At 42.9% G+C, this 16,609-nt stretch overlaps 1 protein-coding gene across 1 annotated transcript; it reads right to left on the bottom strand.

Moving 5' to 3' along the window:
* Positions 1-147: 147 nt before the first annotated feature.
* Positions 148-6,628, bottom strand: DHRS1 (dehydrogenase/reductase 1). The gene has a single exon (XM_084827375.1). It carries the CDS (start codon positions 4,907-4,909, stop codon positions 3,908-3,910), a length of 1,002 nt encoding a protein of 333 aa, XP_084683501.1. The 5' UTR covers positions 4,910-6,628; the 3' UTR covers positions 148-3,907.
* Positions 6,629-16,609: the final 9,981 nt, after the last annotated feature.

Here is a 16,609-nt window from a genome sequence, read left to right as displayed (position 1 = left end):
AAATACCGCCGCTGCCCCATTCTGCTATTGACATATTTTTGAGATATGTCTATCGCTCAAGGGTTAAGCTATCAGATCTTGGAAACGCACACTAGTCTTATTGCTAAAGAACTATTGGGCAGTAGCCAACGCTGGCCACCCACCAGCAATAAACACATTGTGCTGGCAGGAATGACCACTAACTAGCATAATGGAAATGTAGCTCCTCTAGCACAACGCAAAAAATGATCCGAAATGACTTCCAGAATGGGACAAGTCAGAGGAGGTCCCTTCCACGACCTCTGCTGACTTGCCCCCTTCTGGAAGTGGTAGTTCTGGGTAGTTTCCGGTTGCGCTAGCAGTTGTTTGAGCTAGCCCAACAGCAGCTTTCGATACTACCCATTGTTTTAGCCTACATGGTTGTATTTTGATATCTTGGAAATATATAGGTTATTTAATAAAAATGGATCTAAAGGTTTTCCCCTTACTCATGTTAGTACAAAACCAAAATTGAACCCAATCTGTGGTAATGTTTGGTGTACTTTGTCAGAAGTTACTAAATTGGTATACATAATTAACTGGTGACCAAGGGCTTCCTAAATACAGAACTGTAGCTTGATAACACTCAGCAGAGACAAACCCCTTCACACTCTGAATGTGTTCTTTCTAGTAAACACCGTTGAGGCAAATAATGGGGGGAGGGGGATTTTCAGCAAGAAACTGGTACAGGCTCAGGACCATGGTGCCAGATATGGGCCTTATGGCTGCTTTCCCCTCCAAAGTGGCAGCATAAAGTATGATTTTTTAAAAAAAAAATAACAGTTTGACCCCAAGAAGGCAGCAGGGAGGGCTTCGAGTGAGATTCACTGGCATGTGATGTTTCTACTTGAAAAAGCTTTGTTAGCATTGTCAGTTCTGTGAAGGCTTGATGCTAGTGAGGGGAAGAGCAAAGAGGTCGGTATGAATAGGTAATTTGACTACTCCATCTGCTGGACTGTCAGAAACCTTGCCCAGAAGCAACCTTAAACTGTGGGGAAATTGATTACTGAAAACTACTTGTTTACATTACTTTGAAATGTTCAACTGGGTTGTACATGCTCACCAACTTAAATCTTGCATATGATGCCAGAGTGGCTAATCTTATCAGTAGGGGTGGAGTACTAAGTACGGGTGAGTTTGAAGTCAGTGGGGTAGCATTTCCAGGTTACTACTCTGTTTCTGCATAGCTTAACACTCAAGGACATCACATCTATTGCTTTGTTCAGCTATAATTAAAAGCTACATAAAGGGGTACAATAGGTTAAGTAATACTATTTGCCTAAACTGTTCTTTGTATGTTAGGCACGTGCAGATAACCATGTACCATGCACCTTTCAGATGGTGGTGTATGAAGCATTTTTGGATCCCAGCTGTTTTGCTTAAATGACATAAATACACTAGATTTACTGTTTGAACTGTCCTTGGCCTTCTGTAGTTCAGCCTCTCTACCTTGCTGTCTCTTTGAGCTGGCAACAGTAACCTGCCAATACTGCAAGACTGAGTTGGGCCCAACTTGCTTTCCCCCATCCTGCCTCTTCGTTCTCCCTTTCCTAGTCTGCTGCAAATTAGCTTCCAGGATGATGCTGGTACTAGACATATGCATTACACAAGATAATTCCTATAGTGGTTGCTTGCTATAGCCATGCTGTCACAGCCACCTGTCTGCACAGCAAAACGCTGGAACTAAATTTAGGACATTTGATGTGCAATGCTGGACCTTGGACTACATCTGGCAAGGCTGTTTCTTTAGGGTGTGTAAGGCATAATGGAGCAATGGTTAGCTCTACAATAGGTAATGGGGAGAGCTTTGTCCCCGCCCTCCTCCTAAGGTTGGGCAGGCTCTTGGAGAAGAGTCACTTGCTTCCTTCCCCACAGCCTGGAGTAATGGCAGCCTAAAGCCACTGCCCTGACAGGCCAAGCAAGGGAGGGGGAGGAGATATGATAGCCTGGGCTTCCCAGCCTTAAAGTGCAAGAGTGAGTGCTGCCTCACTGCTTTCACAGGTAAGGTAGCCTAGCCAGTTTGCTCAAGCCTCGCCATCTGGGAGACACACAGTTACAGCCTGTGCGATTCTTTGCAGCTTTCCCCAGAAGTATGTGCCATTGCTTAGGATTGCTGGCTAAGCATCACCCTGCTGCCGCCGCCCCACTTCAAGTGGAAGGACTCCTGTGCCATCAAAAGCTGCACTGCAGGTGAAAATCCAACAGGCTGCTTTTCCCATTGCTGTAACTCCATACGGAGAGAAACTTCTGCAGAATCTCTTCCTTCCCCACACAGCCCGGAGTAATAACAGCCTAAAGCCACTGCCCTGACAGGCCAAGCAAGGGAGGAGGAGGTAAGATCCCTAGTTTCACCAGTTCTTTTATGAGTTACCAGTTTATCAGTTCTCTAGTGGCCTGAGAGCAAGTTCACATGTTTTCTAATGCAGTTACAAAACTTGTATGTACAGGTTTTAACTAGCAGCAATGCATCAAGATAAAAACCTTAATGGAAGGCATGAAAGATTTCATGAAAAAATTTAAAAGGTGAACATTCAAGCAGCTGTGTTGTATCTGCTAACTAAGGAAAACTGTAGTTTTCAAAGGGAGCTCAGCTATTAGATGGATTAGGTGCCACTGGCTTTGCTCTTGCAAATGTATCAGGAACCCTGCATGGGTCAAAAGCAGCTAAGGGAGGGAAGAATCTGTAACAAAAGAATAGTAGGTGGGAAAGGGGTTTAGCCTCCCCTCCCCACTAGCAAAATCACTTCCTCCTGAAGTTGCCTTTCATTATTTTTTTAAAAACCCAACCTCTGGCCCTTGGGGGTTCTGTGTGTATACATGTTATGGCAGTTAGATTACATTCTCCCCCTAAGCCCAAGTGAAAGTTCCATTGATTTCAGTGGACCTTAGTGGGGGGGGGGTTCCCCAACAAATTCACCCATCTCCCCATCTCCTCCTTGTTTATCTCTCCTTCTTCTACTATCCCTTGCCTGGAATGTATTACAGATCATGTATTACATAATACATATTTTAGCCACACATATTACAGCAGATCAGTCTTGTATCAATGGCTGTTAATCATGATGGCTACATATTATCTCCAGTACTGGAGGCAGTGTTGCTCGGTATGCCAGTTTCTCTGACTAATAGAAGTGGGAGGATGCTATTGTATTCATGTCCTGCTTGTGGGCTTCCCATTGGGACATCTGACTGGCTACCATGTGAACAGAATGCCGGATTAGTTGGACTCTTGGTCTTATTTAGCCAGCTATTATGTACTTAGATCATATGATGTAAAGTAGATCTTGTGATGAGCAGTCTGCCTTTTCACATAACAGGAATCTGTCTCCCTTGTTGCTCTGGGCTGATCTTCTAGCATCAGAAAAGGCACTAGCTTCTTGATAAACATGCAGTGATACCAACTGGCCCTGGCCAGCCACTTTGGAAAAAAAATATAGTGTGTTCCACAGAAGCAAGAAACTGAAGCAAAGTCTTTCCAGATATTACAAAACCTTGCCAAAGCAAATCTATTTAATAGTAGTTAGTTACAACTAGTTCTGTCACCTCTGAAATACATGAAACATCCCAGGACTTGGTCTAATAACTGAACAGACTTATGAGGAAAGCTTTCAAAGCTACTATTTTCTGGCAAACATGAAGAAAGGAGATACTGCAGAAAGAGGAGTTAGATTCCTAAGGCTTGAGGAATCATGCTTGCAATAAACCTTTAGTTTCAAAGGAAAAGTCCAAACCCCTTCCTCAAAATGATTTTCAAGCTTGGATATTCCCTCACAGCATTTTTTTTTAAAGAAGTTGAGCAATTTACCAGTCAGGAAAATGTCAACATGGAATTTTGAACAAACAGAAAACGTTACAGGATGACATCCCCATATCCCCATACAGTAATGTATCAGCCTTTTTTTGTTGATTTAGCATAAGCTGGCTGAATGGGTCGGTATACATTGAACTTGCTAGAATAGAGGGTAAGAACCCACTTTGGGATGGTGAGGCACCGAGGGATGAGGCGGAAAAGGCCAGATAGTTTGGGCATCACTTCCGTAAGGATCTCCCGGACCGAAACATAGTTGAAGACATCTCTCCCATCCACATCCTTGAACTGGTAAAGGCGGGCAAGGTCCGGAGAGAGGTGAACCTTACCACTATGGCGCATGACATGGGGGTCAGAGGCCAGGCCAACTACGCACTTCCCACTCACTTCAGGGGTCTCCCCCATCATGGCCAGTCTCTCCTTTAGCATTTTGAAGATTGGTGCAGTGGGGTTCTTCTCCACTTCTGCTTGCAAGCTTTCGGTGCGAACGAGGCCGGGCCACAGTGCCACACAGGCCACGCCGAAGGGACGTAGCTCGACGGCACAGTCTATGGCCATGCGGTCACAGGCAGCCTTGCCCACACCGTAGGGCACGTCGAACATGTACCGCAGCCCCCCAGCCGAGGAGATGATGACTATGAGCCCGTGCCCAGCGGGCACCATGAGGCGGGCAGCGTAGACCGTGCAGAGGTAGTGGCCCCTCAGGCCTGCGTTGTTTATCTGGTCCCAGAGGGAGGTGGCGCTCTCCCAGAAGGGCAAGCCCATCTCTTCGGTGATGGCGCTCACCCCCGAGAAGGCGTTGTTGACCAAGACGTCCAGGCGGCCGGCCTGCTCCTGGCGGATGCGCTCGAACAACGCCGCCACTTCTTCCTCCCGGGAAGAGTCGCACACCACCGGCACGCACTTCCCGCCGCGGCCTTGCACCTCGGCCGCCGTCCGCTCCAGCGCCTCCCGATGCCGGGCTGTGATGTACACGGTGGCGCCCGCCTCCGACAGCTGCAGCGCGATGCCTTTCCCGATGCCCCGCGAGGCGCCGGTCACCGCGCACACCCGCCCGGACAGCGGCCTGGTGAGACCTGCCATTGCAGCAGCAGCAGCAGCAGCAGCGACGGAGCAAAAGGAAAGCCGCAGGAGGCGCCGGGCAAGCCGACTAGCCTAGACCGGGGAGGAGCCGCAGGGCCGGGTGGGGCTCTCGCGGGGCTTGCTTCCACGCCGTTCCCATTCCCCGCGCCGCCCCCGTGTGCGAGCGGGGCCGGGGCTGTCGTAACGCCCCGGTGCCTGAAGAGCCAGTCTGGGCTTCCCCGGCTTACAGCGCATGAGCGAGGGCCGCCTCCCTCCTTTCTCAGATAGCGCAGCCGGCTTGCCCGAGCCTCGGCTGCTGGGAGCCGCGCACGGAGTTGTAGCCTGCCCGATTCTTCGCAGCTTTCCCCAGAAGTATGTGCCGCTGCTTAGGATTGCTGGCTACGCATCTCCCCCGCCCCGCTCAACTGGCAGGAGTCGTGAGCCATCAAAAGCTGCCCTGCAGGCGGAAATCCAACAGGCTGAGCTTTTACCATCACTTTATCACCATACCTGGGGAAGCATCTCCTGAATCTTTCCCCAATCTGCTGTTGTTAGTGTGTTGCAGCAAAACAACAACATAGACATGTGGCTCCTTAAAGACAAACAAATATATCCTGGCGTGAGCTTTCGTGGATACTGTCCAGTTCATTGAATGGCTAACATTATCCGTGGCATAATACAGGGGAGTGTGCACAAGGTTTTTGGGCAAAATCTGGTTTCACCAGGGGGTCTGAAGGCTGCAAGTGAGCCTGCCCCTGCACCCACATATTTGGGTGTGGGGATGCACACACAAACACTTGTATATACTGGGGGCGGGGTGGGGAGGCACACACATATTCAAATTCAATAAACAAAAACCTTTTGTTTTCACAAATTGTATTAAGGGCTTTCAATGTTCATTCAAGCTTCCAAATGCCAGGAAATTACAGCGGTCGAGGACCATGCTCTTAAGAGACATGTTATTTAGGTAATATGCATATGGTATGGTACGGCATGGTGTGGTTCGTTCCAGCTTCACCGCTACCTTGGAGCTGGATGGCTGTCAATGGCAGAATGGTGGGTCTAGATTTGTCTGTTCACTGGAATAGACACATGGAGTCTATGCAACTGAAGCTACCATTCCACATTACAAGTACTTCCAGCTGGCAACCAACACCATCCACACAGAATGGTAGCGTTGGAATGGACTTTGAAGGCCATCTAATCCAACCTCCTGCCCAGTCCAGGATAAACCACATAAGCATTCTACCTGTACATTTTCCACATGGGCTTTTGGTTAGTTTTGTAATCTTGAAACAAAAATTGGATATAGTAAGTTAATGTTTCCTTGTAGCACAGAAAGAGCAAAAGAGTTGAGAGGGCGGGGGAGTCCTGGGTGGGCTACAGCAGTGAAGGCCATCTGAAAGCGAGCTGAGACTAGGGATGTAAGGATCTTTTTATATATCTGTTCTGACTGTGTTTCACCAATTATCAGGTGTTGTTTGGTCTGTCATTGACAGAATCGGATTTTTTTTTACCAGAATTTCATTCTGCTTGCACTAATTTGCATTAGTGCTAATGCAAATTAGTGGAAATCTCTCCCCAAAGTTTAAAACCAGTCTACAAATTCACAGAATCCGCATGACTCAAAAAAAGCCAGTTTACGGGATTGACGCTTCCACTGGAGACCACTTTTCAAAATGAACAAAAACTAAGATGTTCATTCATGGAAATTATTTACAAAACTGAATAAAATGTCACTCCTTCAAATAATGAGATTGCTTAAAGGTTCTTAAAATAAGTATAGTTGCTTACCATTCTTAAGCTGAATCTTTTTAGGGATGGCTGTTGTGGGGAAATCCAGCCCTTTTGGGGCTCTTCAGATTTCTGCAACACCCCCGACTCAGCTTGCATTTGTGAACTAAGCCATGGGCTTTTTCCCGAAATCCGGGAACTTTCTCTCTTTTTTTCTTTTTCTTAAAGATGGCTCTGCAAGCATCTCTTTTTCTTAATAGAAATTGCCCATTTGCAAAGGTAATTTCAGCAAATTAAGAATATTACGGCTGCAATTTAGGTAGAAGTAAATGGCTGCAGTTTAGATAGAAGTAAGTGCTTCAAGGCCGCAAATGGTGTAAAATATGCTAATTACAGCTGTAATTTTCCCACAACAGACTAATAGCAGCTGCCATTAGCCTATCTTGCCTTTTATAAAGCTGGAGAGCTGCCATGTGAAATCTGATGGACAGACAAGGGCTCTGGGGAATTCTGCGGGGCCCCAAGAGGCCTAGATTTTCCCTGCAGTGGATGTCGCGGGGTTTGCCCATCTCTAGCGCTATGCTCCTCAAAATGCTTGGGGGGGGGGATCTCTTTTTCTTTTCTTTCATTTCCTTTGTACAGGTTTGTGTTCCTTTTTGTTCTTGTCATTTGGGCAATACTTTTCTGAAGGAAGCCTTTTCTCTAATAGCATCCTTGATGCTGCTCATTAACCATGATGGTGATCTCCTGACTTCACCTTCTGTTATTGTGGTTTTGAGTAACCTCCAAACATTTTGAAGAGATTTAATCCTCTTGACTGCTCCTTTTAACTTCCTTTTTACCAGTTCCCTCATTTTAGAGAAGTTTCCTCTTTTGAAGTCAAATGTCATTTGCGCTAACTGGTTGGAACACTGAAGCATAGTATCACTGATCACCACCTCAGGTAGTCCAGAAGGATGATACGGTCAGTGCTATAGAAAGATAAAAAGAGGAGGGGAGGCACGTGTGCAGGAAAAAGCAACGGAGAAAAGAAAATAGAGAAATCCCAGGTGCTGATAGAAAAAGGTTTATTGTAGTTCTTTTATATTGGCCTGATGCATTTTGGAAATATTGATTTCCTTCTTCAGGGGCTCCAATAAAAATATATACATACATCATCTTGGGTATTTCATGTTACTCCAGAACATATAAAAACATCTCAAACACTCCTAAAATAAGTAATTACTATAAAAATTATGTAAATTTCACAACCAGTTTTAACCTATACGCAACTAATTCTTCTCACATTCATATAAAAATCAAGAAACCATTATTTTTACCCTTATAAAAATCCAACAAGGCAAAAAATGGGGATGACAAAATGCAAAGATTTTTTACTGGCTGTATATATAAAAAACTTCAAATGAGAACATTAGGATTAGTTTAACCACAATAATTATCATGTTAAAAATAAAACAGCAATATTGGTTTATAATATTAAGAAAGCTTCCTTACATAAAAACAGACCAATGGCTTGTCTACCTTATATTGCACACTTGAAAACGCCCAGCACCTTTTATATAAACATATTAGCAGCAAATTATATAGATCGTGTTGAACTACCTTTATAACAGGGTGGGCTTCATGAAGTAAATTTGTAGCAATGAAAGTGTACCATTTGTCAATAGCTCTCAAGAATGGCATCCCTAAAGCATTCTCTTAAAAGAGAAGATTTACCATAGAAAAAAAACTAAACTCTAATTCCCTTATGCCACCATTTAGTAAGATAATCAGACAAAATAAAGTCCTCACATCATCCTACTGTACAGTTTTATTTTAATTTTATTTTAAAAACAGGCATTTGTTCACCTGTAAAAATCTGTTATTCTTTAAAATTGCCGTAGATGGTTAAGGGCACAACCCTATGGGGATAGACGGTTAAGGGCGCAATCCTATGGGGATAGGTGGCCACCTCCGAACTTGAAGGCAACCTCCTATCCAATGCAGGGCAGGAGAAGCAGAGGGGATCATCCCCTCCATGTGTCTCCTGCCCTGCATTTGCGTCTAGACAGACAATTTCAGCTGTCTAGCTGCGGGATGGTGGAACAGGGAAGGAGGCTGCCAGACGACATATAGGATGTGTCACACCGGCATTTCCACTTTCCCCACCCCAGAATGCCCCGTTTTGGCTGCTCCGCACTCCTCTTCCGAGCGAGGAGTGCAGGGCTATTCCATGCTGCCTGCGAGCCAGCGCAGAAGGTGCGGGAAAGTGGGTTCCTGGAAACCCACATATCCTATGGCCATCTAGCCGCTGACTAGGGGCCATAGGGTTGTTCCCTCCAAAACTTGAATGACTAGGAAGACAAATAGAGAAGGGAAGAGAGGTTAGGAATGTCCATACTAAAAATTGTTTGATATACAACCTAACTACACTTCCTTGCTTTTTGTGCCAAATATAAACAGATCCTGGACTCACAAAAACATATTGTACGAGCCATAGTTTTCCCAGGAAGTTATTTGCTTAACGCCCACAAACTCACCTTATTTTGTAGTCAGTGTATTAAGACAGACAGACCTCATCCATTTGTATTAGCAGAAAGGGTTCTGTGGGCTAGCTTAAATCATTTGAATAAAATGCCCTTAATTGGCTACACTGGCTTAAAACATTGATGTTACCTAAGGAAAACAAAAACTCCTCTCTGCCTATCCTGATTCTGAAAACACTTAAAGAATTATTATCCCGTTTACAACAATGATAAATAATCAACACCTTCATTCAGGCCTATGGGAGAAACACTACCAAGCTTTAAAATTCAAAACATTTCTCTTCTAAGCAGCAGTTTATTATTCGATCCATGCAGTTTTTCTATTACCCCAAAGGTGAGCCCCTCTGGGGACTGGTGCAGTTGTGAAAATGACTGACTAGGGCTGCACCTGATCTCTTGTTCCATATTTTGCTGACATGCTCACTCAGACTTTTCTTAGGTGGCCTTTGTGTCTGTCTGGCAAAGATAAATTTTGTCATAGGCTACATGTAAAGTGCAGTTAGGTTGTATATCAAACAATTTTTTTAGTATGGACATTCCCAACTTCCCTTCTCTATTTGTCTTCCTGGTCATTCAAATAAAGTTTATTAACTGTCTAAGGCAATTTTAAAGAACAACAGGTTTTTACAGATTGCTCTAAGCCACCTTGGGAGGACTTCTGCCCTGAAAGGCAGCCCAGAAATATTTTAAATGAATAAATACATTTTTTACAGGTGCACAAATGCCTGTTGTTAAAATCAGTTAAAAAAATCCGTACAATAGGATGATGTGACAGCTTTAATTTGTCTGGTTATCTTACTAAATGGTGGTATATAATATAAGAGGATTAGAGTTTAGTTTTTTTCTATGGTAAATCCTCTCTTTTAAGAGAATGCTTTAGGGATGTCATTTTTGAGAGCTATTGACAAATGGTACACTTTCATTGCTACAAATTTACTTCTTGAAGCCCACCCTGTTATAAAGGTAGTTCAACACGATCTATATAATTTGCTGCTAATATGTTTATATAAAAGGTGCTGGGCATTCTCAAGTGTGCAATATAAGGTAGACAAGAGGTTTCTTAATATTATAAACCAGTATTGCTGTTTTATTTTTTAACATAAGTATTGTTATAAGTAATCCTGATGTTCTCATTTGAAGTTTTTTATATATACAGACAGCAACAAATCTTTGCACTTTGTCGTCCCCATTTTTTGCCTTGTTGGTTTTAATAAGTGTAAAAGTAATTGTTTCTTGATTTTTATATGAATGTGGGAAGAATTAATTGCATACAGGTTAAAATGGTTGTGAAATTTACATAATTTTTGTAGTAATTACTTATTTTAGGAGTTTTTGAGATGTTTTTATATGTTTTGGAGTAACATGAAATACCCAAGATGATGTATGTATATATTTTTATTGGAGCCCCTGAAGAAGGAAATCAATATTTCCGAAATGTGTCAGGCCAATATAAAAGAACTACAATAAACCTTTTTCTATAGGCACCTGGGATTTCTCCATTTTCTTTCCTCCAGTGCTATTGAAAGCCACTGAGAGGGCCAGGAAAATTAGCAGGGTCACGGTGCCCTTGTCCATTTCTTGGCAAAGTGTATCCATTATGGTGACCAAAACCATGCTGTTCCCCCCCCCCCCCCAGATTTAGACTGAAAGGATCCAGGGGCCCATCTACACAGAGACGATTTCTGAGGCGATTCCATTTAAATCCAGTTTTTCATGAAATTGGGTGTGTCCTCCCATGGCAAACGTAGCCAATAAGGTGGTGTATACATTTTTTAAAAAACAACACACTTTCATGGGGCAAACAGCACCTGAAGCCATGTTAGTTTGGGGTTGGGTGGGCAGAGTCCAATGTGTAGAACTGAACGTCAACGGCTGGATAGGTGTGTGGGGCAGCGAATGAGCAGAGGCTTGGCCCCCCCCCCAGTGAAGTGCAATGGAGGATCAGTTAGTTCCAAGCAGACATGTTAAGCTAACACCTCTCCTCTGTGTCCATCCTCTCTCGGTGAGATTAGGGGTCATTTGGCATCAATCAGTAAGGCTCTGCATACCTTTGCACTTCCATAAGAGCGAGTTTTAAAATGACAGGCTTGCTCTCCCGGCCCCCACACTCAGTGAAGCACAATGGAGGATGAGTTACTTCCTAAGTAGACATGTTAAGCCAACACCTCTCCTCTGTGTCCACTGACACATTATGGATATGTGTACAGACAGAATGAATCCCATCTTTAAGAAAATATAAGTTTGAATTTGATTTCTCATAGAATCATAGAATAGTAGGGTTGGAAGGGGCCTACAAGGCCATCGAGTCCAACCCCCTGCTCAATGCAGGAATCCAAGTCAGAGCATCCCTGACAGATGGCTGTCCAGCCTCGTCTTGAACGCCTCCAGTGTGGGAGAGCCCACCACCTCCCTAGGGAATTGGTTCCATTGTCGTATTGCTCTAACAGTCAGGAAGTTTTTCCTGATGTTCAGCCGGAATCTGGCTTCCTGTCACTTGAGCCCATTATTCCATGTCCTGCACTCTGGGATGATCGAGAAGAGATCCTGGCCTTCCTCTCTGTGACAACCTTTCAAGTACTTGAAGAGCGCTATCATATCTCCCCTCAGTCTTCTCTTCTCAAGGCTAAACATGCCCAGTTCTTTCAGTCTCTCCTCATTGGGCTTTGCTTCCAGTCCCCTGATCATCTTTGTTGTCCTCCTCTGAACCCTCTCCAGCTTGTCCGCATCCTTCTTAAGGTGTGGTGCCCAGAACTGGACACAGTACACCAGATGAGGCCTAACCAGTGCTGAATAAAGGGGAACTAGTACTTCCCGGGATTTGGAAGCGATGCTTCTATTAATGCAGCCCAAAAGAGCATTTGTTTTTTTTGCAGCCACATCACATTGTTGGCTCATATTCAGCTTGTGATCGACAACAATTCCAAAATCCTTCTTGCTTGTAGTGTTGTTGAGCCACGTATCCCCCATCTTGGTTTCTTTTTCCTAGGTGCAGAACTTGGCATTTATCCCTATTAAATGTCATTCTGTTGTTTTCTGCCTAGCGCTCCAGTCTATCAAGATCACTCTGAATTTTGTTTCTGTCTTCCAAAGTATTAGCTATCCCGCCCAATTTTGTGTCATCTGCAAATCTGATCAGCATTCCCTGCACCTCCTCCTCCAAGTCATTCATAAAAATGTCATTCATAAAAATCATTTTTCAAAAAAAAAAAGTCATTCATAAAAATCAGCACTGGGCCCAGGACTGAAACCTGCGGTACCCCACTCATTACCTCTCCCCAGTTTGAGAAGGTCCCATTGATAAGCACTCTTTGAGTCCGATTCTGTAGCCAACTGTGGATCCACCGGATCGTTGTTTCATCTAGCCCACTTTGAGCTAGTTTGCTCATCAGGATATCATGGGGCACTTTGTCGAAAGCTTTGCTGAAGTCGAGGTATATGATGTCTACAGCATTCCCACGGTCCACAAGGGAGGTGACTTGATCAAAAAATGAGATCAGATTCGTCTGGCAGGATTTGTTCTTGAGAAATCCATGTTGCCTTCGAGTAATCACTGCATTGTTTTCAAGGTGCTTACAGATGGATTGCTTTATCGTCTGCTCGAGAATTTTCCCAGGGATTGATGTCAGACTGACTGGTCTGTAGTTCCCAGGTTCCTCCTTTTTACCCTTTTTGAAGATAGGGACAACATTAGCCCTCCTCCAGTCATCTGGCACTTCATCCGTCCTCCATGATTTCTCAAAGATAATAGACAGTGGTTCTGAGAGTTCTTCTGCCAGTTCCTTTATTACTCTAGGATGCAGTTCATCTGACCCTGGAGATTTGAACTCATTCAAAGTAATTAGGTGTTCCTTGACCATATGCCTATCGATCTCAAGCTGCAATCCTGCCCCTTCAGCCTGTACTTCGCCTTTGCCAGGGGGGTCATAGACCCTCTTTTGGGAGAAGACTGAGCCAAAGTAGGCTCCTATCTATCTATCTATCTATCCATCCATCCATCCATCCATATAATCATAACTTTACCACTATAAATATATTCCATTCATATTCTTTTCATTTATATAATTAAAGCTATCAATAAAGATTACAGTGCTATATGACCTTTAAGCTCCTTTCTAAAAGCTGGTTATCTGTCTCTTCCTCTCTTAAAGCCTGCTTAGACTTCACCGTAACTTCTTGTCTTCCTTTTGAAATGTAACATAGTGTGAATCAAATAGAATGCAAAGTTTGACACTGAATGTAACTTGAATTGTAAACATCTGAGTGTACCCTGTTACCCAAAACATTTAAGTGTCAACATCATGAAATGTAAAATTTTAACCATTCTATGTCATGTGCGTATGAACTATTCAGCCCAGGACAGGAAGGGGAGGTATGAATGAAGAAAGAATGGCTTTGTTGCAGGAAGACCAAATGAGGATGCTGTAGTATGTGCTGAAGATTGCCAAAATGTTTTGAAGATTGCCAAAGTATTGGTTACAAGATGGAAATGGGCCAACAAAGAGAGCCATCTGCAGATGTTTTGATAACAAAGGACGGCACTTTATGACCACAGAAACAACCTTGAAAAATGTTAGGGAATCAGAAAGATGCACCAATTTGTCAGTAACGGCTGTCAATCCTGGAATTTGGGACATGATGTATTATCAACAAAGAACGTGCCAAACCCCTCTTTAATGTTATAGGCCCCAATGAAGGAAAAAGGATATAAAACCCCTGAATCTGCCATTGTTCAGGAGGGGCATGGTTGCATATGAATCGTTTGTGTGCACATACGAACAGTACCCTCGATCCATGGGACATGTACTGAGTGCTCTGGCCAAGTACTTGATAGTGTGTGGTGAATATGCGTTGGGTAGAATTCAGGGAAAGGATTTTACTGTCCAGGACATAGACAAGAAGCAGTTATCTTTGTTCTGTCATACTTACTGTTTGGGGTTTGGATACAGGACAGCAGGTCCAAGCTTGACCCTGGCTGACACTGTATCACTATTGCCCAGTGGGCTGGTTGTAGCATGGACCGAGCAAGGAGTTGTGCAACAAATGGGGACTAACTGTATATTTAGTCATTAAATGCACCACATTTAGGTAACTAAGATTTGACCAAGAAGTGTGTAGCTTCTTGAGACTTGTTTTGTGTTAAGCTTGTACCTGAGAAGTGTATAACCTCTTAAGCCTCAGAGAGTGTGCAACTCTCTGAGGAGGCTCTTTTTTTTTCTTGTTCCTTTCTTTCTTTCGTTTGTTTCTTTCATTTCAGTAAATATCCTTTACTTTCACCTGCAGTGGTTGTGTGCATGTTCTTTTTTTTAAAAATCTATTTTTATTTTATTTTATAAATGAAATAAACAATACCAACAACATAATCAAAATCTTCAGTTTCCAACATTACAGTATTCTGAGAAAGAAAAAGGGAGGAAAGCAAAAGAAAGAGAAAAAGAAAAAAGAAAAAAAGGATTATATCTAAACTTCAATAATAGCAAACCAAATATAAATCCAACTGCAGATTATACCTATAGAGCACTCTCCCAAACATTGCAGGTATTATTAAATCTTCAATCTGCTGCACCATAAACGGTGAGCCTTATCTTTCAGTGTTATAACCTCAGTCTTATAGCAAAGGAACGGGAGCAAACAATCCATTTCCATTGGCCATATATTACCATTCAATTAACGCGTATTAATAAACATTAAAGGTTTAACCAGCAAGGAATAGTAATAATCATAATCCCATAATGATGATAATAATAATAAAAAGAAAAAGAAATTTAAGAAAAAGATAAAAAACAAAAGCAAACCATGTGTATATTTTAAGTAATATCATATCTAAAAATATATTTATATGTGTACACACACATACATACACAAACAGGAATTTTATTACAATATAACATAAAAAAGGAGAAAGAAAACAGAAATATGCAAACAATTACTCTGGTATACTGCCTAGACATCTTATCAGTTATAAACCAAACAGCACTTCAGAAAAACAGTAAAATGGCTAAATCCCAATTCAGGAGGCTGAAAGAGTTGGTTCCCTTGTTTTAATTTTAATACCAGTGAGGAATGACTCTGCAGCATCAGGATTTAAAAACCTTTGCATCTGGCCTTCAAAAAGAATGCAAAATGTAGCCAGATATTTAATACGATATTGCAAGTTAATTTGCTTTGCCAAACTTCTCACCTTGGTAAATTGCCTTCTTCTGTCAGCGATTTCTTTAGTATAATCAGGAAAGAGCATAATCTTGTCATTTGCTGGTCCCCACTGAAGCTCACCTTGTTCTCTTGCCAAACGCATAAGATAATTTTTTGTAGAGACTTGTGAAAACTGAACAATAACAGTCCCAAAAGTCCCTTTAGTGCCACGTATTAAACCAGGAACATGATATGCGTGCTCAATATCAAGTAGAAAATCAGATGGTAAAACCAATAGCTCATGCAAAAGTTTGTCCATAAATTCCGCCAGATATATATCAGTAGCCACATCTTTAATACCAAGGATACGAAGATTCGCTCTGTGTGTGGAGGCCTCCAATTGAGAAATTCGAGCAGACAAAATATTATAAGAAGCTTCCATAGCAGTTTCATGAGCAGTAGCCCGATCTTTGAGAACATTAACCTTCGATTCCATCTTTTGAAGAGAGAAATTAATTAAGTCCACAGCCCCTTGAAGGGCAGTGATTGAGTCCTGAATTGTTTCAAGTTTCTTTGACTGCACTGATAGATGAGAAGACATAGTTTTTATCAACGAAAGCAACTCCTCTTCCTCTCCGGCATTTCTAGAAACCTTTGCCAGGGGAGCAACAGGGGGAGCAGGTAGGTGGCATTCCCAGACATTTCTTTTTTCTAGGGATGTATGAACTGTGCTCCTACCGTCCCGCTTGACTTCTGCAGTTTGTGCCCTCTGTCCTATTCTGCTGTCCACAAGCCCCTGGAATCCTCCGTTTTTTTTTCTGCTTCAGAAATTATGTAAATAAATCCATACCGACCGCTGAAAAATCCTCCCCACCCAGCAGCCGTCCGTCTCCATCCACAATTCCACGAACTTCCGGAGGGAACACTATTTTTCGTAAATGTTTCCATATTTTTTGTCAAGGAGGCAATTCCCAAGTAACTTCCATACCTGTTTTTTTCATAAATATTTACGTTTTTTCCATGGCTGGAATTGACCCCCACGTAACTTCCACCGCACTCGCCATTGTTGTAATTGCTTAAGTATTTTTTCCCTTGGCGTGAATCCCCCCCCACATAACTTCCGCTGCATTCGCCACTGCTATTATTATTGTCTATGTATTTTTTCCCTTGGCTGGAACTTTCCTGCTATTTTCGTAATTGTTTATGTATTTTTTCCCATGGCTGGAATTTTTCCTGCCCTCTGTGCGCTCCACTGCTGTCTTGTTTTCTCGGACAGGGACCATGATTTTATTAATTTCTGAGTTTTTGTGGTTGATGTTCCTCATGTTTACTG

The sequence above is a fragment of the Heloderma suspectum genome, chromosome 1 (genome assembly GCF_057233095.1).
Source record: "Heloderma suspectum isolate Gila_16-S chromosome 1, 16-S_ref, whole genome shotgun sequence".
Lineage (NCBI taxonomy): Eukaryota > Metazoa > Chordata > Lepidosauria > Squamata > Helodermatidae > Heloderma > Heloderma suspectum.
Note: the sequence above shows the minus strand (reverse complement) of the source record. Positions and strands in the feature narration are given on the sequence as shown.

Bases quoted from the DNA above. Each gene is read 5' to 3' on its own strand.
- DHRS1 (XM_084827375.1), bottom strand. From the start codon at position 4,909: ATGGCAGGTCTCACCAGGCCGCTGTCCGGGCGGGTGTGCGCGGTGACC.